Source organism: Gobio gobio, assembly GCF_949357685.1.
Source record: "Gobio gobio genome assembly, chromosome: 19".
Classification (NCBI taxonomy): domain Eukaryota; kingdom Metazoa; phylum Chordata; class Actinopteri; order Cypriniformes; family Gobionidae; genus Gobio; species Gobio gobio.
Window position 1 is genome coordinate 44662701 of NC_137112.1, and position 21287 is coordinate 44683987.

Here is a 21287-nt window from a genome sequence, read left to right on the forward strand (position 1 = left end):
ACCAAGTTTCCATGGCATTAGTGTGAGCCAGATAGGCAGCATCAAGTAGAGGGTTCGTTTTATCTAGTAGGCCAACTAAGGCCATATCATCAGCGTATTTAAATAGTCTAAAGTTTCCCTCCTTAATCTTGAACTCATTAGTGAAAAGAGAGAAAAGCACAGGGGAAAGAACACAACCTTATGGGCAGTCTGTGCTTAAAATGAGCACATCAGACATAATCCCTCCAACACACACCCTCTGTGGACGGCAAGAAAGAAAGTTTCTGATCCAGAGGACTAACCCTGTATTAACATCAAGCCTTTTTAAGAGAATATGCGTCTTCAATGAATTAAATGCCGAGCTAAAATCTACAAAGAAAACCCTGACATATGCTTTTGGTTACATTAAATGTTTTGTAACTGTGTTAAGTCAATACAGCATCATCTGTGCCACTGTTACTCTTATATGCAAACTGAAGTGGATCTAACATAGAGGCCACAGTTGAAGTTAGATGATTAGCCAAAATTCGCTCCATAGTTTTAAACAGTATAGAAGTTATTGCAAGGCCGAAAATCATTTAGCATACTCGCACCTGGCTTTTTTTGCCACAGGCCTGATTATTGAGTATTTCCAGAGTCCAGAAGAAACTGAAAAAGCCTTGCAAAAACTCCTTTTAGTTGAGGAACACAGTCTTTAAGGCGGCGAGCTTTTAAGCCATCGGGGCCAGTGGTCTTATTTGGCTTCAACTGACCGTTCGCAAAGACCCGCCCCCTTTAGTTACTCTTGCTATGTCTGACAAGCCATGGCGTTCTCACACTACATACATGTTCTCATGGAGAGAAAATACATCGCGGAGCAAAGAGGACACTGACAACACACCGACAGACAGGACAGAGCAAGTTACTTTTGATATGAAACAGTCTCAACTTTGACATTTTCATTTTGTTAAAGAAATTTAAACAATAAATAGCGTTTTGTGGCTCTTTAATGTGTCGTGATCGCTGTATCGCCTCAGTTAAAGCTGCTCGTGAACCGATCATCTCTTCCTTTTAGTTCATTGATAAGCATGAAATAAACATGAATAAACACTAAAAGAAATGTTGTTTCAACCACGGAAAGACGTCAGTACACACCGCTTTCCCAAGTTCAAGTCCACCGATGCTAATCAACGAACTGCTTTGTCGGACAGATTCGGCGATGTGATTGGTCAGATCGCCTGTCAATCAAACTTGCGGCGAAGGGAGAATTTGCTAAGACTTGCAATAACATCAGCTTCATTGATAACTATTGATGTTTCTACAGGGAGATTTTTGCATATCTTATCACATTCTGTCTTAACGTCCACAATGTCAAATCTTACATAAAAGTTATTCAAATCATTAAATGAAGGTTTGGCTTTTGCTTACAAAACAATCAACTTTTTTATTAGACCTACCCATTAATGCATTTAATCCCTCCTATGCCTTTCTAATATTACCAGTATACAAATTAATTTTATTTTTAGAATCAAAATAAGTCTCTGATGTCCCCAGAGTGTGTATGTGAAGTTTTAGCTCAAAATACCCCACAGATATTTTTTTTTAGCATGTTAAAATTGTCACTTTTTGAGGGTGAGCAAAAAACGTGCTGTTTTGTGTGTCCCTTTAAATGCAAATGAGCTGCTGCTCATGGGGCGGAGCTTAAAGAACTCTGTTAGCAGTTCTGACAATCTCATGCAGACAGGCAGGCAATGAAACTGTTCAGCCTTTTGTGTTTAAACCGGACAATGATGGAGAGACTCAAGAAGTGACAACATGTAGAATGAGACAGGACGTTTCTGAATGGTTAGTTGATGAATTTAGCTGATGTGGAGTTAACTATCTTCAAGTCATTGATTAGCATATTTTGTCATGATAATCTCACCCCCTTTGTTGCATGTTCTCGGGGGCTGGTTTATGTAAATTTCAGGGTAAGTGATGTCAGTAACCCGGGAGGAAGCTTGTGTAGTTTGTTGTAGTCCTTAAAAAGCGATTTGTTTAAAGAGCACCTATCATGGAATTTTGAAATTTACCTTTCATGTAGTGTGTAACATAGATCTAAGTGAACAAAAACATCCTGTGATAGCTTGAAATATGACAGTGCACCGTATATATAGTTATTTTCTTTCAAAAGTAAGAGTCGACTCTGAGTCATTTTTAAGAATCGTTAGAAGACCGAAGCTTTTTCTCTGACTAGATGACGTCAACTTGTCAAGTTATTTGAATACGATACGCCCACTTATTGCGCTCCAAGACGCCAGTGAAAACTAGAAAACATCATGGCCACGAGACGCTGTGTTCTGAAGTGCGACTCAAAAGCAAACTTTTTTCATCTGCCCAAGGATGAGCATTTGAAGACTAAGTGGCTTGAAGACAAACCATACATCGTCGCGATTGAGTGTTTATTATTAGTCGTCAAATGTATGATTCGCGATCTCAGGAAGCTTTTATTATGGACTTTTATTATGGCACATGGTATCTTCTTCGTCTGTCTGTACCATATATGGATTACATGTGCACAGAGCGCCCTCCGGCTGCCAGGATGAATTGAAAACAACACATAAGAGACTCAATCGCTCATGATTAGGCTATAACTGCCCATTTTGAGGAAGTATTGAATAAAAAATACTCCTCTGTTTAGAAATTTGACACAGACATATGAGAATCTATCAATATGTCTCCTCATCTGCACACTTTTGAACTAAAAGCCCTGAGGGATGTTGATTTGTCGCGAGTCTTCGTGAGGAGTTTTTTTATGAATGAGATCAGCTGAGGCTCATATTACAATCAAACAGTACCGACGCGGTTTTCATATTCATAACTCCTGACACATATTAACAAATTACTGTCATTATAAGACTTTGATGGGCGTTCCGTTTCCGAGAATATCTGCACAGACTATACCAATCACAACTGACTGGGTCATCGGACCAATCACCGCAGATTAGCGTCACGTAAAGGCGGGGTTTTGAAAAGTGAATCACTAAAGGAATCATTTGAGAATCGCTGTCAAAACAGGTAAAAATAAATGCATATTATAAGAAAACTAAAGTCTTTTTTGGCATTGCATGCATGCAAAACTGTTGTTGGGGACTTCTAAAACAATATTTGGAACATTTTAAATGCCATGATAGGTGCTCTTTAAAAGAAAATATTTCGCTTTGCTTTGAACTTTGAGCATCTTATTTTTTTTGTGCAGATGTTGTTTATGCTCAAACAGGAACATTACACTCTAACTGAAATCATAATCAACCATCCCTTTAATACTTTTATTCAGCAAGGATGCATTAAATTAAGCAAAAGTGACAGTATTGTATAATGTTACAAAATATTTCTATTTCAAATAAATGCTGTTCTTCCTATTCAGAGAATCCAGTTATTTTTAATGGTAAAAACATTTATAACCATTGTTCTGAATTTCAATCACATAAATGCAGCCTTATTGCAAAAATATTTTTTACATCTTACCAACCCCAAACATTTTGAACAACCTTTCAGCTAACAGCCCACATCTTGAACCACACTGTCCGTTAACCATCTCAAATGTTATATTCCTTTAGATACAGAAACATCTTGATACGCTATTCACAGAAATGTTGAAAAGTTCATAAGTACATGGAAGTTTTACATTAACAAAAATGTATTTGATAAAACAGAAATTATGCTTAGCTCTAGCCAACATGGGTATTCTCACTATGAAAGTATTTTAAAAGCAGCAGCTCACCAGATTTAATTTTCTAGCTCGTCCAAGCTGACATTGTAGACTAGACAAAGATCTCAAACCAAAGAAGAAACTAGATCAACACGCCTAAAGTGTCTAGAGACTGTCTGAAGTTTCAGACTAGTCTAATCCAATGGATTGCAGGTCTGATATGGTTTCAGAGAGCAAAAAATGCACTGCAACTACTATATATTATTTATTTATTTTTGTATTCTACACTATATGTTGTTGTTGACTTCAATGATCATGTATCCAGTCAGAAATCGAGACATCTGGAAACCAAATGTTCAGAATTGTTCATATTGTTGGGTTTATGCAGTGAATGGTAGTAATAAGTACATAAGTAATAAGTAAATGCATTATAATGTTTGCTTTCAATGGCACTTCAATTTTCTTTATTTTGGAGTTATAAAATAAAATATGGGTCCTGATCTATTCTGCACTGCTTCTGTTTGCCAGAAGACTGACATTTTTTTCTTCCTGTCTGTCACACAGGGCACATACGCGACGGTATTCAAGGGTCGCAGCAAACTCACAGAGAACCTTGTGGCTCTGAAAGAGATTCGTCTCGAGCACGAAGAGGGCGCCCCGTGCACGGCCATACGGGAAGGTAGCGTCCTTCTCTAACACTAACACAACTATGATTTCGAGCTCCCAGTTGTTCAAAAGCCAGATTGTCACGAAGAGTATACATTCTAAACTAGCGAGCCACAGGCGTCTTCTTCACCCACCCTGAATCACTCCATCTAAATGAGATGGAGTACGTGAGCGGGGTTGCTAATGGAAGATGCTGATGTAAAGCAAGGCTGCCACCCAGTGGTGCTGCACACATCTAATGCAGCTCACGCTGGAGGGGACATGCACACAGGCCCAGCAGATAACACAATACCATGATGCATTGCATTACAAAACATGTCACAGGAGGTCAATTCTTTTATAGCTCTGGGACTTCATTTAAGTGTAAGCTTTGTTTCAGATCTAAGACTTTTTTCTCAGGACAAAAATCTGATATAAGCACGTCAATTCGTTCTCCATTTAATCTTTAATTGTTTTTCATTGCATTCAAAATTTACTTAAAGAGGGGTACATTCATAAAATCACTAATTAGTAAGTAAAATAAATAAAAAATTATATTAAGTAATAAGATATTAATATGCACTTTATTAGTTCTAAGGCATTGTAGTTGAATTAATGATTTGTGTGCGTATATACACATACACACACATACATATACTGTATATACATATACATAACATTATGACTGACAGGTGAAGTGAATAGCACTGATTATCTCTTCATCCCCTGTTAGTGGGTGGGATATATTAGGCAGCAAGTGAACATTTTGTCCTCAAAGTTGATGTGTAAGAAGCAGGAAAAATGGGCAAGCGTAAGGAGCGAGGGCCAAATTGTGATGGCTAGACGACTGGGTCTCCAATAGTGTTGTAGTCAAGACCACCTAAACCGAGACCAAGACCAGCGTGTGCCTAGACCAAGATAAGACCAAGACTTTGTGGGGTTGAGACCAAGACAAGACCAAGACCAAAACAGGGTGAGACTGAGTCAAGACCAGGACCAGACCGTCACTCCTTAAATTCATCTAAAAGATCCATATCTATTGTCTGAGAAATGACTTCTATTTAATAAATGAATACAATAATAAGACACTATAACGCTGTTACCCATCAAATCACCAACAATAAAATTCATAGCACAGAAGTTGCATCTGAATTGGTATAGTTACACCTGCATAAATAATGTTCAGATTAATTTAACATTAAAACATTATTTAACAGTCACGGAATCCTTAATTCAACCGATTTGTTCAACCCAGCGGATTCATTTAAAAACAAAATGTTGCCGAATTAGCAAATACACAGTTTAATTTGTCATTTAATATTAACTTTATTTTAATATTAAATTTTTATTGAGTTTATTGAGTTCATTGAGTGTGTGTATAAATCAATATCACTTGCAATATTCATGAAAACAGCTCTCTTGCTCTTGCGATATTGCTTAATTATAGTCTATGTTATATTAAAAAACTAAATCTCTGAATTTTGTGGGCATTTATAGAAATGTTGGGCATTTTTGAGACAATTCTGCATTGATTCTGAACCCGGCAGCACAGTAACAAAAGAAATCACATTACAAAGAAGTTATTGATTGCATTTTAAGCTGTAAGTTTTACATCAAATGTGTGGTCCGATCAAACAGACGAGCTACTGGAGCTCAAATTGCTCAGGAAGTTAATGCTGGTTCTGATAGAAAGCCCTGTCCACCGCAGAAAGAGCCAACAGTGGGCATGTGAGCATCAGAACTGGACCACGGAGCAATGGAAGAATGTGGCCTGGTCTGATGAATCACGTTTTCTTTAACATAACATGGATGTATATTATGTATATTATATATATATATATATATATATTATATATATATATATATATATATATATATATATATATATATATATATATATATATATATATATATATATATATATATATATATATATATATATATATATATATATATATATATATATATATATATATATATATATATATATATATATATATATATATATATATATATATATATATATATATATATATATATATATATATATATATATATATATATATATATATATACATACACACACAAACACAAACATACATAAAAACTATAAACTGTATAGATATATGTTTAAATACACATACATACATATTGTATAAAATCATGAAATAAAATTAAAATACATTTTAGAATTTATTTATATTTATATATATACACACATTTCAAGTTTTATTTATGAATAAAATAATATACATATTAATTATATGTTTCTGTGAACAGCAAATATTTTGGATGTTTATGAATAACACAATTTAATGATTCCGTATGATTTATTACGAAGCAACACTTACAGCAGTTTATCTGTATAGCTTTTCTCATTTGAATGAAAATTCTGCATCCTGTTTGGCTCGATTTGAATTCAGGAACTGGATTAGCATTTCAATTTAATTCTGAATGTTGCACAACCCTGCTGGAGGTTATTGTTGCGGTGGCTCATTGTCATATTCTTATTGTGTTGCAACAGTGTCCCTGCTGAAGAACCTGAAACACGCCAACATCGTAACACTCCATGACATCATCCATACAGACAGATGTCTCACCCTCGTCTTTGAGTATCTGGTAAGTCACGTCACAGGTTTTCTTTTGAAAGTTTTCACAACAATAGCAGGCTTTAGGTGAGCTTTTACACCAGCCTTTTGCCAATCCCATGATGCTTTGTGGTACTGGGTGAGGCAGTATTTGAAGTATTTTCCTATAGTAAGAAACCCTAAAAAGGCCGTTTTGACATTGTCTTTGCAGGACAGTGACTTGAAGCAGTACCTCGACAACTGTGGAAACCTAATGAGCATGTATAATGTGAAGGTAACAGCTCTCCCACCATCAAACCATCAACAAGCTTCCCAATTAAAAGTCAACAGAGCTGTTCCAAACCCTGTTTACATAGTCAGCTACCTTCTAAGACAGCATCCTAATGCAAAATAGCACGAGAGAGACGTGCCTCACAATTGATTCTGACATGTTAACAAGTTTTTAAGATAACAACAACAAGCAATTTGTCAATTGATTATGAGCAAAACCTTGCTCGACAACATAATCACAACCAATCAGAAGATATGTTTAAATGTAGAGTTATAACGAGCCAATGAGATTTCACTGGGCGGGGCTACCAAACAGACCCAGAGAAGCAACAGCGATATTAACAACATCTCATTTTTCTTTTTTACGGGGAAGACTTTGATGGAAATTAGAGCATTGGAAACCCATAATTGACTAATTAGTTTGTTTAAATGACTAATAAGTCAATTTATTAAAGAAAATTAAATATAAATGAAGTGTAGATCTCTAGGTGACATTTCAAACACTGATTAACAGCATCTAATGATTTGGAAATAGGCCATATGTTTTATGGTAATGAGGAATTTAAACTGAAAAATTAATAAATTATTAAAAACTACACTTACAGCAATAATAAACTTTTCTAATTTGGTAGCTAATAGCTTTTTGCATGTCACTTTATCACGATGCGCCTGAATAAAATTCAGTGTCAGGCATAAAAAAGCATGTTTAAAATAATAAAATAAAATAATAAAATAAAATAAATAATAAAATAAATAATAAAATAAAATAAATAATAAAATAAAATAAATAAAATAATAAAATAAAATAAAATAAAATAAAATAAAATAAAATAAAATAAAATAAAATAAAATAAAATAAAATAAAATAAAATAAAATAAAATAAAATAAAATAAAATAAAATAAAATAAAATAAAATAAAATAAAATAAAAAAATAAATAAAATAAAATAAAATAAAATAAAATAAAATAAAATAAAATTAAATAAAAAAATTCAATTAAATAAAAAAATTCAATTAAATAAAAAAATTCAATTAAAAATAAATTAAATTAAATTCAATTAAATAATAATAAAAAATTATTAGTACTTATAAAGCACATATTAATGCCTTATTCTGCATGCCCTTAATCCGACCCAATACCCAACCCAACTACCTTACTAATTATTAATAAGCAGTAATTAGGAGTTTACTGAGGCAAAAGTCATAGTTAATAGTGAGAATTGGACCCTAATCTAAAGTGTGACCAAAATAAAATAGTAAAAAGTATTTACACAAACTTCATCTATATTTGTCAGTATTGAATTAAAAAGTATAGTTACTAGACTTCTGAAAATGTTGCAATGCATTCTGGGATTGCGTTATTTACAGTGGATACATGTGATGTTGCCTTAAAAAAATGAGGTATCTTAGAAGGCAGCGGCCTACATTTTGGATGCAATAAAATGCAGTCTTTGTTGGTATTTCAAGTTTTAGAAGCGCTAACATCCGCCTCTCTGTCCTTGTAGATATTTATGTTCCAGCTTCTTCGTGGTTTATCATATTGTCATAAGAGGAAGATTCTCCACCGGGACCTGAAGCCTCAGAATCTGCTCATTAATGACAAGGGAGAACTCAAACTGGCAGACTTTGGTGAGACTTTCTTACAAGGCCTAAATATTCACAGATGCTATTACTTTGGTGTGCTGTACAAAGAATATCTAGTTGTTTTTTTTAGCACATTACCCAGCAGTGGTCTCCCATGTGACTCCTTCTATTGGCTCTTGGCTGGGATTCTGGGTTTCCCAGCAACGTTTGTTCATCGCCTTAACTATCCGTCTTATCTTGCTGAAGGTTTGGCCAGAGCAAAATCAGTCCCAACAAAAACCTATTCGAACGAGGTTGTGACCTTGTGGTATCGACCCCCTGATGTTCTACTGGGCTCCACAGAGTATTCCACACCGATAGACATGTGGTAAGACGTTTCTTGCATAAACCGCCACTAGAATACATTGAACACATCCGTGCATTTTCCATAACAGTACAGTATGGCATCGGCCACTATGTGCTGCTAACATTATGAAAGCATGAAGCAAAACTATTGATATCGTTTCATACACAGTGCTCACAAATTAGAAAAAAAGCAAAAATAGGCTATAATATAAAAACTCTAGCATAAAAATGTAGCCATATCTAGAGACCAGAATATCATATACTGGAAAGTAGACTCTTTTGACTCAGAAAGCACACACATACTGTAGCAACTTAACCATTTGTATAGACAAGTTTACCAATTTAATTGAGAAATTAGTTAAAGGGTTACTTTAGCGATTTGGCATTAAGCTTTGTATCAGTAGAAACCCGGTAGTATATTCGAATGATCGTGCTTCCCCCGCTCATATCCCCCTGAGACGAGAGATTTATGTACTTTATGACTGGGAAAAAGCCTCAGATGACGCAAATACCATCATTTTGCGTAATTTTTTGGCCAGAGGCTAGAGACTAGTATAGGGCCAGTATAGGAGCTAATTCTGCATGTTTTCAACCCGCCCACAGGGGTGGGATCTCACTCACAGAATGTAAGACACAGACGGCCACACGGACATTCATAACGGAGCGGTGTGGAGCAAAACGAGTGTTCTCAATGAATTCCTATGAAAGTTAAGCTTCCATAGGCATGAACTGAAAACACGCCAGACCTGACACGCATCGAATGACTGTTAGGCCATGAATGAATGACAATGCGGCCGTGAATGAATGCCGGTCTTCGGTGCTCATTTTAGTTTCGGTTTAAAATTAGCGCCAATTCGGGGGCGGGTTGCTTGAATTGTGGGTTCATGAAAACACAACAAAACGGTACAATGACAACCTCACTTAAATTGGCGCATTTCGCTTCGCTTTGAAACCAAATCTTCCGCCATCATCTGGTCTGTCAGCTCCTCACTCTCTGATGAATGAGATCTGACTCCTGTCCTGCTGTGTTTGGGCTGCAACTCTCTTTCGGCTCGTGCTTTATATTTAGCAGACACATTCAGTTTTTAATTGTAGTGTCTGTTCTCTAACTGAACTAAATGATTTTATTACTATAAAAATTAAAACGACGGTGGGGTGGAGCCGCGGTGGGCAAGAGATGTAACCGGTAGTGTGGTCTCGTAGGGCAGCGAAGCAAGTGCATTCTGGGAGTTTTTGTCTTTCATCCATATGAGCCAAAAATATATTTTCTGGCTTTTCTCAGTCTAGAAGGCACCAACTTCTAAAATAATTTCCCATTTCTACTACATAAATGACCCAAATTTAAGTACCCCTTTAAATTATTTTAACTATGTACATTAAACATAAGACTTGTTAAGTATTTGCATTTTCATAATGTTTTTTTTATTTTTTATACCTTGGAAGTAGCAATCTTTTAATTGTGAAAACAATTGGTTAAAAAATATTCCTAGTTGTGGAAGAAGCAAGATTCAATTAGTCAAAATGTATGATATTGGTTTACATATAATAATTTGGATTTATTGATGATATATACCAGGTTATGCATTTAAACATATTGAATTTATTTGTACTACTATCTAAATCTCATTCTTAGTAGTTGTATATATGCATGACTGAGAAATACGCATCACGTGTGTAATCCAAATGGATGGAAATTTTATATGCAATCAGAATACATAACTCTCAAATATAGGATTCAAATGTATTACATGTGGTTAACTTGAGACAACTATTATTTAGTGCTGTCAAAAGGCATCTAACATAGAAGTTTGTAAATATAACGTGCGTGTGTGAGAGAGCGCGCGAGAGTGCGTGTATACACACACACCAGCTTTTATGTTAGATGTGATTCATCCAAATGAATCGATTTGACAGCACTACTATTATTATGAAGTGTTTTAAAGACGATAGCTGGACTAAAATTGCCATAAATGGAACTTTGTTGCTTTTTCAGCACTTAAACACAATCAATTTCAGTCCATTTCATTTATTTATCATCTCATGTCCAAAGAACTAAATGAATGGGTTCATATAACCTTTTGTTTTGGTGGGGGAAAAAAATCCCATTTATGAACTTAATGAAATAATACATCAAACCACCTTTTGATCATGCCAAAGAGCTCTTGACTGTTGCTCAGTCCTCCAGAAGAAACATTAAGTTAGAAAATTGAATTCTGTCTTTCCTGACACAACCTTTTAACGTCACATACGCACTCTGACACGCGCTCCTCGGGCAACCTTGGATAGCTGACACGGACTCGGACATAAATGCTTTTTTAAAGCTAAGCCGTCCTGTTCGATAAAAATATCGTGTTGTTTAATCCTCAGGATTAGTCCAGTGGGCTAATCAATCCGAGCGTGACAGCAGCCACATGTGTCTTTCCCGTATCTCCACCTCACAGCTTTCCCGAGACAACCCTCCAGTCAAGCAGACGTCAAACTGTGATAGGAGAATATTCTCAGATAAGACATCTGTGACAGTCCTGATCTGATATATTCAAATGATGTCTGCAGGGTTCATTTAAAAGATTTGACGTATAGAATAACAGCACTGAAATTAAAAGAGATTTTATGATCATAACACAGTACAATGATGGATGTCTCTGTATGACTAGGGGCGTGGGCTGTATCATGTACGAAATGGCAACGGGGCGTCCCATGTTTCCTGGGTCGACTGTCAAAGAGGAACTGCACCTGATATTTCGGCTCATGGGTAAGTGACATGTCATTTTAATTATGTATAAATTAAACTACACTACTACATATTTAAACACCAAAAGGTGGCATTTATTGGTCATTTATGGCACTTAAAACGCTTCATGTTGGTTGAAAATATAAATTATATAGTAGGGATGCACTGATATGAACATTTTGGCTGATACATTTGAATCCAAATGTTTATATAATTTTTGAGAGCCTGATTACAAAAACATCACTCATTATTATTTTATGTAGCTCTTGTTTTCTATTTAAACATTTCAAAATTTAATTTATTCCTGTGATGCAAAGTTTCTGAATTTTCTGAAGGATCATGTGACACTGAAGACTAATGCTGCCTTCACATGCTATCGGAAATTTGGTCATTCCGACTTCTGAAGTCGTGGTGACGAGCTCATTGCATTCAAGTTTCAAAATGTGAGGGCGTTCATGTGCAATTTTTACCTCGGAAACTCGTATTTACGATAATTCCGAGAGCACGTGAAGGCAGCATAAGTGTCACATGATCCTTCAGAAATCATTATAATATGCAAATTTGAAAGTGAAAGTCACTTTTGATAAATGTATTGTGTCCTTAGTGAATAAAAAAAACCCTTTGAACAGTACTTGAGACGAGTTTTAAAGACTTCACTACTCTAGCCTGCCAGACTTTTGAATATCGGCATAAAAACAAAAGTTTGCAAAGGTTTTTATAAAACAAAAAACGTTATTTGGTGCTAAATGCACAGAATTTGGATTGTATCCATAAGTAATTTTCACAAAAATCACTTGTCAGATTCAGTGATTACATGCTCTTCAAAATCCCTCGTTCCAGTAACCAGCTATCTTGTAAACATGACAACCTGTGCACTTCGATTCTAGCCAACCAGATCATCGCTAGCCAGATGAACAAAACAATCTGCCATTTTTTTTAATGTAATATGCATTGGCGGTCAGTGAGCAGACTGCGGGTGGCCATAGGTGCACGTCTGAAGCTTAATGGAGGTCTAATTATCTCACTGTAGGAAACATACTAAAAAACTTATTTCCCGTATCCAGGCACCCCAACTGAGGAAACCTGGCCCGGAATCCCAGCTAATGAGGAATTCAAATCCTACCTGTTTCCTCAATACAGAGCACAAGCGCTCATTAATCATGTGCCCAGGTACCACAGAAACACTGCAGACTCACTTGCATGCAACAAGACTAGCTTTTGGCTCCTTTAAATAAAATGTGCAAAGAAAAACACACTTGTATCTAGAGGTATGTTTTGGAGACTTTGCAATGCAATGAATTATACACTGCCCAGCCAAGAAAAAAAGCCAGTGTTTGGATTTAAATAGGGTAATGCTTTGTCTATGATTGGATCATTATTGCAGTGATTTTATGTTTCTAGCATGTTATATGTTTGGCAACAGTTCTTCCAACCCTCATTGATGGAGTGTGTAGCTTTTCATTTCTTAAACAACCATGTAGGAAGACACATCATGGCTATATTCCAGGATGACAATGTCAAGATTGAAGATTTTAATTGTGAAGGAATGGTAGGGAGGGAGCATGAAGGATCATTTTCACACATGAATTGGCACCTCTGAGCCCAGAACTTAAATTCATTGAAAGTCTTTGGGATGTGCTGGAGGAGACTTGACAGAGTGCTGACCAAAAATGTATGGAAATAAATGTTATTTCCCTATATAGGAGAACTGTTGGCGAATGTATAAAATGCTAGAAACATAATAATCACTTCAATAATGAGCCAATCATAGACTCCAAACACTAACTTTTTTTTTGGCCAGGCAGTGTAGATGGTGAATATTATAATATACATGTTGTTGTTTTTTTCATTTCAAGGCTTGACACGGAGGGGATAGAACTTCTTTCGGCTCTATTGATGGTAAGTGAATTAATCTGAAACATAAAAAATTGTGGCTTATTCTGATTTGAGCTACTGTATAAACATACTTCATGCAAGTATGCAAACACAAAGTGACGCCAATGCTTCGCATGTGTGTGACTCAAACGGCAACCTCCCGCAGTTTCTCTTGAAGCCAACACGGAAGTGACTTAAACTGCAGTTCATCGACTGACCACTAGAGACAGACTCCAGAAGGGAGCAGAATCTCATTGAGCCCCATGTTAAAATGGCCAACTTTACAGCAGAAAAAAATGTTTACAGCCTGGGACAAATTGTGGTTTTGGTCTATACATCTAATTTTGCCCTTCATGACAACTGTGAGGGGGGTGAATATTTTTATAACTCATACGTTTACATTATATAAAGCCTTTAAGTTCTGCATAATTAAGGGCGTGGCCACTTTGAGTGACAGGTGGATTGCAGTTTGTCTGTTAGTCATCACGTCACCTCAGCTCCACCCACGTCCCTCCTCTTTGCCCATTTTCTGTTATCCGGGAGTTACTTTGCGTGTCAAAACTGCTCATCAGAATCCTATGGGTGACGTCATGGACACTACATCCGTATTTTTTTACAGTCTATGGTATGGCTTCAAACATACTCCAAACTGAATAGAGTTACTGCTAATTTTTTGTGCAATTAAACCAGATAGGTAACTACCTATAGTACTACTATATACTATACTATTCAGGTAACTACCAATAAACATATCAAAAGCTAGCTTGAATATCATTTATGCACTTGCATTGAGTACAACTTTACTGAAAAAGCAGATTTCCAGTGTACAAATCTTTCCTTTTCTTGGAATGTTGAGGCGCAGCCAATACAATATGAGACAATAGATTTACGCATTAAGCAATTTGCCAATCTACGTCAGATGTCCCTTGCAGGGATGTACTGAGAATAGTCTAAAACCACACAGATACTTAGTCAGCGGTGGTACCGTTTAGAAATGCCCTGCGGATGACAGAGGTCATTGGAAGATGATAAATGGTAACATAGCAGCATTGTTGGCATCACAGCACAGATAAAACAGGAATATTACTGCCTATTTTGATAGAAATATGTTAGCAAATCACTACCGATACATCTAATAAAGTGTCAATTTGTTGTTAAAAACACTGCTGTCCAAGAATAATGAATATTAACAGATGATAACAATAATGCTGGGTATGCAACCAACCATGCATGCAAATTAGTTGACATATTGACATTCATGTCATGCAGATAAATGCCACCATTTGGTACGTCTCCAAATAGCACCCAACAACGCCATTACAGCCCCAAGAACTTACTTCACGACAACACTTCATTTACATCATCTCAACTCCTGGAATATTTTAAGCCGGAACAAGAAATGTGACCATGTGATAACAAAATGTATTCTTTTTATTAATAACAATTATAGTGTTGATAATAGAAAAATTTATAATATTTGGTAACACTTTACAATAAGGTATGATTTGTTAACATTAATGCTTTAACTAACATGAACTAACAATGAGCAATACATTCATTACAGTATTTATTAATATCCGATAATGTTAGTTAATAAAAATACAGTCATTCATTGTTTGTTCATGTTAGTTCACAGTGCATTAACTAATGTTAACAAATACAACTTTTGATTTGAATTATGTATTAGTAAATGTTGAAATGAACATTAACTAAGACCAATAGAGTATTGTTCATTCTTAGTTTACGTTAGTTAACTAATGTTAACAAATGAAACCTTATTGTAAAGTGTTACCTAATGTTTTTTATTATTATTAACAAAAATATTAATGGCATTTTCGCAAAGGTATTTCAATTATTAAAGATTTTTAAACAGATTAACTAAAAGATCAACTAAAATAGTATTGTTATTACTATTAATAAATAATAATAATTAATAAGCTATATTATATTATATAAGGGCTGTTTTAAAGACTAATCGTGATTAATCGCATCTAAAATAAAAGTTTGTGTTTACATAATATATCTGTGTGTACTCTGTTAATTATTATTTATATATAAATACACACACATTCATGTATATATTTAAGAAATATTTGCCTGTATATACTATATACATTTATATAATCTATAATATATATAAATATACATGTTTTATATATAAAAATATTTTTTTTTCTTAAATATATACATGCTTGTGTGTGTATTTATATATAAATAATAATTAACAGAGTACACACACATATTATGTAAACACAAACTTTTATTTTGGATGTGATTAATCATGATTAATCTTTTGACAGCCCTAATATATATATATATAGCTTATTGTATATACACATATACTTTTTTTTTGTCGGATACAGATTTTATATATTTTTTGTCTGATACATATTTTTAAATAATTATAATTTTAAACTAATTATAATTGATTTTAAATGATAAGTACCAATCATTTTAATTACTAGTAGTTGATTTTTTTTTATTTATCTGTACCAATAATTTGAAATCAATCAATTCTAATTAGCATAAAATTATTTTAAAATCTGTATTACATTATAATTTATCTATTAAAATATTTTTTTACAGCAAAAACTCTTAGTATTATATACTGTCAAACAAAATAATCAGATAAGAGAAATAAATAAATCCACTACTAAATGATCTGTACTAATCATTTAAAATCAATCAATTATAAATATTTTAAAATCTGTACCAGACATAAATAAATAAATAAATAAATACTGGTTAACCTCTAGCATGACTTTTACGTGTGAGATTTCTAACAAGCACGCAGCACATGTGCAGAGGCCAGAGAGGTGATGTTTAATGCCATGGACCTGCAACTGTCTTCAGCTCCCACAAATCCCCCGGTGAAAAAAGGCCCTTGTTAAGAGTTTCGCTGCCGAGACGGAGTGAGCTCAGAAGCTAATTATGGTGTCAACTTCCCCTCTCTGCCTGCTCTCCTCCAGGTCCAATTAGTTTGATCAGGCAGGGGTGTCAGGCGCGGAGCATTATAGTGTTATCAAAACACAGGTAAACAAACGCAGGCTGACACCTCGTCGCTTCACTCAGATACAGGCAAGAGTAAGGACCTTTCAGAGGAATAGTGTTCAAGATTATGTTGGGGGAACGACTGAACAAAGAGGGGTGCGTCAGGCTAAAGACTCTTTCAGAGACTCGGTGCTGATCACAGCGCTTCGGCTGTAGGCTACACGTGTACTTTGCATACAATAAGGCATATTGCGTGTAGATCTGTGCTTAAAAGGGGTTTATAAATGTGCCTAAAATGTTCTGCACCTACAAACTGTAGCACTGCAGCTGTGTGTATGTGTGTGTGTAAACATACCTGGCAATAAAGCTCTTGATCAATACAATGATGGTAATACCAGTTATGGTTAGTTTAATTCAACAACAATAGGCTTAATGTGAGGTCCTCACAAGCAGGTTTAGATTGCGTGCCGTTGAATTTCAGTAGAATATGCTGCATTTGTAAAGAAACGTGAACGCGTTTCTCTCTTTCTCTGTGCGTTCTGATGGCACACGCAGCTTGAGTGCGCGCTGACCTGTCATTATGATGAAAGACCACGGAGCGCGCGATTCGTTAATGGTGACAGCGGCCTTAATGAGTCCGAACCGTGCACCTGTTTCTCATCAAACCCCGCTGACTGATCGCGCTGTCAGCCTCACACAATGCGCTCTGAACGCTCTGCTCACTTTAAACAACGCCAAACTTCGCTGGAGACAATTTCATAACTTTGTGCGAGATGACAGGAGGATGATGGGTGCTTCATTATTTAAAACTACTTTATAGCGCAGGGATCAACAAGTCTGGGGAGCTGTGCTCAGATCGAGTCATTAGTGAAGCGCTGCACGACAGGAATGATCAGAGCAACTGGAACTTGTGTGCCTTCTAGTGCACAAAATGGTGAAAGAACCACTACGCATATTCGCAATTCAAGTTCTGTGATTTTAGTGCATGTACTGCACTTCATAAAAACGATTTAAAAAAAAATCTGTTCATTATTCTATATATATATATATATATGTGTGTGTGTGTGTAATTATATTCAAAATAATGTGTAATTTATAATATATAAATATTCAAATGTGGGTCTATATAATCCATAAATACATGGATATATATATATATATATATATATATATATATATATATATATATATATATATATATATATATATATATATATATATATATATATATATATATATATATATATCAATTATGTTCACTATAAATAAATATTATGAGACGTTATATTAATAAACATATTGATGTTATATATTTATATCTTTTTTATAATATAATAAATTATAGTACAATTATCATAATATATGGCTAATTATGATCACTATAGATCGACATGTTATGAAATACACACACACACATACAGTTGTGGTCAGAATTATTGGCACCCCTGGTAAATATGATCAAAGATGGCTGTAAAAATAAATCTGCATTGTTTATCAAAATTATATATCAATTGTTTATCATTGTTTATTCAAAAACTTGCAAAAACCTAAGTAAAAGAATGGAAATTCAGGGGGAAAATCATATTATGAATATATATATATATATATAAGCCTTATATTATGATTTTATTATATGTGTGTGTGTGTGTATATATATGGGTCAATGACATGGCATGTATTTTTTTTTTGTGTCCGAATTCATTATTTTGTCAGATATATGTCAAATATCAAATTGATCTACAATATTTCCTTTATAAGAAACACTTTTAATTTTTTTGAAATTCAATTGACTTTTTGAGTTGTGGTGTTTGAAAGACCAAAAATGTCAGGTGGTGCGACCGTCTGAAAGTACAAGCAGAAAACAAAACAATAAAAAGGTTCATTTTCTCAGTAAAATTCTTAATCAAATAGTTTGGCATGATTTTACATTAAATTCCTTATAAATGAGGTGTGAAATAGTGTACAGTGATAGTGATTGCAAAATAGTGTATCAGTACTATTTTAAAAACTTCTATTTTAAAAATTCTATTGCTTAAAAAAAACTTTTGCCCGGAAAATGTACTTCTCCAAATGTCAGGGAGAGCGACCGACATAAAAATGCCATTTTATGCAATGTTACTTTAAGAAAATCATGTGACCGCATATGACATCACACAGAAGACCCCTTTTATGCAGTAACAATGTTAGTCACCCTCCCATAAATATTAGATCATTTGACATTTTTGAGTAATGATGAGGTTGATTCAACTTATCATGTCAGGTGGTATGACCCCTGGAAAACTTTGAAAATGTGTTGTTATTATAAAAATGTGTATTTGATTAAAAAAATGTACGTATAACCTTGAGCATATGGTCAAACATTTGTATAGGTGTCCAAGTTAATGCCTGTTAGATTTTAATTGAGTTTGAAATGTCAGGTGGTGCGATCAATATGTCGTGCGACCAATAGGGTGAATTCATGTTGATTGGGACACTTTTTCCCAGTCATCTCAATGGCAAAAAGTGCCTCAATCAACCTAAATTCACCCTATGTCAGGTGGTGCAACCAGCAAATTTACAAGTATCAATTCCCACTGCAATTGCAAAATGAAGTAAGAAATATAACCGTAAACCGTTATATAATGTATACAAATATTTTGTACTGTTAAAAACAAAAAATAATAACTCGTTATGGAAAATTGGGTGTTTGAACACATAGAAAAGTGTCCGTTTATATGAATTGGACTAAAATCACAATTATTATTATTTTTATCTTAAAAACCTTATTTGTCATTGACTCTCGTTCGTTCGTGTGTGTGTGTGTGTGTGTGTGTGTGTGTGTGTGTGTGTGTGTGTGTGTGTGTGTGTGTGTGTGTGTGTGTGTGTGTGTGTGTGTGTATATATATATATATATATATATATATATATATATATATACACATACACGCATAATAAAATCAAAATATACGGCTAATTATGATCACACTAAATCTTTTTTTGTGGGCCATTTTAACCCTAATATTAACTCATAACTCTCTGTTTTCCCTCTATTTTTTGTTTTTCTCAGTACGACACCAGGCGTAGGGTTTCAGCCGAGGCGTCTCTGACATACTCTTACTTCCTGACGCTGGGCGAGAACATTCACTCCATAACTGACAGTGAGTTCATCCCAACACTGACATCATTTCTACCGAGTCTGCTTATATAACATCACCTCAACAGAAGCCGTATAATCTGTCTTTTACCTTGGCAAAACAACAAACAACAATACATTTTCTTTGATCGTCATCCTCTCTAGCCTCATCTGTGTTTTCACTGAGGGAGATCCAGCTACAGAAGGATCCGGGACACAGGAGTTCAGTATTCCAGCCTCCGGGTATTCAATCCCATTGCTTTGACATCACTCATCTCTATATTTGCATAACTTGATCATGTGTAGTCATGCATAAGGCACATTAATCACATCTGCAAACCTGTACGATTTAATCGAGCATTAATACCTGCTTACCTGCACTCCTGCAGATCTTTCTAACAATGGGTCGTTTTTCTCCAAATCCAGGTCGAGGCAAGAACCGCAGACAAAGCATTTTCTGAGGAAAAGAATCAAAGTGGTGTGCACGAAGAGATCAGCAGAACAAAATCATTATGAAGGAAAAAGCATCCAAAACATGCATGCATGCATCCATCCATTCATATACACACACCAATATATTACAGTCCGGACTCAATAGAAGTAAATCATCACAATATTAGCTGGTTAAAAATGTAACCAAATCTCTATTGCAGTCTCGTTCAAACCTAAAAACCATGCTGATCTTGACACTCGGAGCTAGGATGCTCTATGGAAAGGCACTTAAAGCGTGTCTAGACTCTGGAGACGTAGATCTGAACACCTCAAAGTACTGCTAGATTTAGTCATTTAATTTGTGTGTGTGTGTGTGTGTGTAACATGGTAGCTTCATATCCTACTTTTCCCATTGAGTGAAATTTCCTTCATTTCAGTTTGGGGTTTGACTTGTTTTGCCATACGTGTTTGATTAGTCATCATACACATACATTCGTTACTGTAATATTACGAATATTTGTCATTCTACCATTGAACTTCAGCTGCTAAAGGTGCTGTATACGTGGATTTTTTTGGATTTTGCAAGCAAAATAAAGGGCCATTCATACCAAGGACGATAACTCTAACAATAACAGGGTTCGTACAGATACTGTAAAATTAAATTCAAGGACTTTTCAAGCACTACTTTTATGGTTTTCAAGAACTACTATCAAAAATCGCACTTATCAAACAATATATCAAACTCATTTTTAAACTCAAATTAGAGATATAAGGTATCGGAAATAAAACTTACAACCTATTTAATAACATATATATATTAAATACAAGGTTTATTATTATTCAATTCCTATTATTGTAGAATTACCTTATTGCCTGTTCTTATTGAATTCTATTGTATTATTTCTATTATTGTTAATATAATATTTTAAATTATAATATTAGCGTACTTCGTATCAAGAAAAGGACTGATGGGGGTTTTATCAGACGGCCTGAGTGTTAATTTTGCGTGAAAAGATTTCGTTTTTGTTTTTCCGAAAAAATGAAACACTAATTTCATGTATATTG

The 21287-nt window shown here is 34.7% G+C and overlaps 1 protein-coding gene across 1 annotated transcript in view; it reads left to right on the plus strand.

The window, feature by feature from the left end:
- Positions 1–20831, plus strand: part of cdk18 (cyclin dependent kinase 18) — a 93586-nt gene extending 72755 nt beyond the window's left edge. Inside the window, exons 6-16 of the mRNA XM_079844819.1 lie at positions 4214–4328; positions 6819–6913; positions 7094–7156; positions 8658–8781; positions 8983–9103; positions 11736–11833; positions 12877–12982; positions 13669–13711; positions 19725–19815; positions 19956–20033; positions 20217–20831. Of these exons, the coding sequence (XP_079700945.1) occupies positions 4214–4328; positions 6819–6913; positions 7094–7156; positions 8658–8781; positions 8983–9103; positions 11736–11833; positions 12877–12982; positions 13669–13711; positions 19725–19815; positions 19956–20033; positions 20217–20251 (969 nt within the window). The 3' untranslated portion in view covers positions 20252–20831. The remainder of the gene's footprint in view (positions 1–4213; positions 4329–6818; positions 6914–7093; positions 7157–8657; positions 8782–8982; positions 9104–11735; positions 11834–12876; positions 12983–13668; positions 13712–19724; positions 19816–19955; positions 20034–20216) is intronic.
- Positions 20832–21287: the final 456 nt, after the last annotated feature.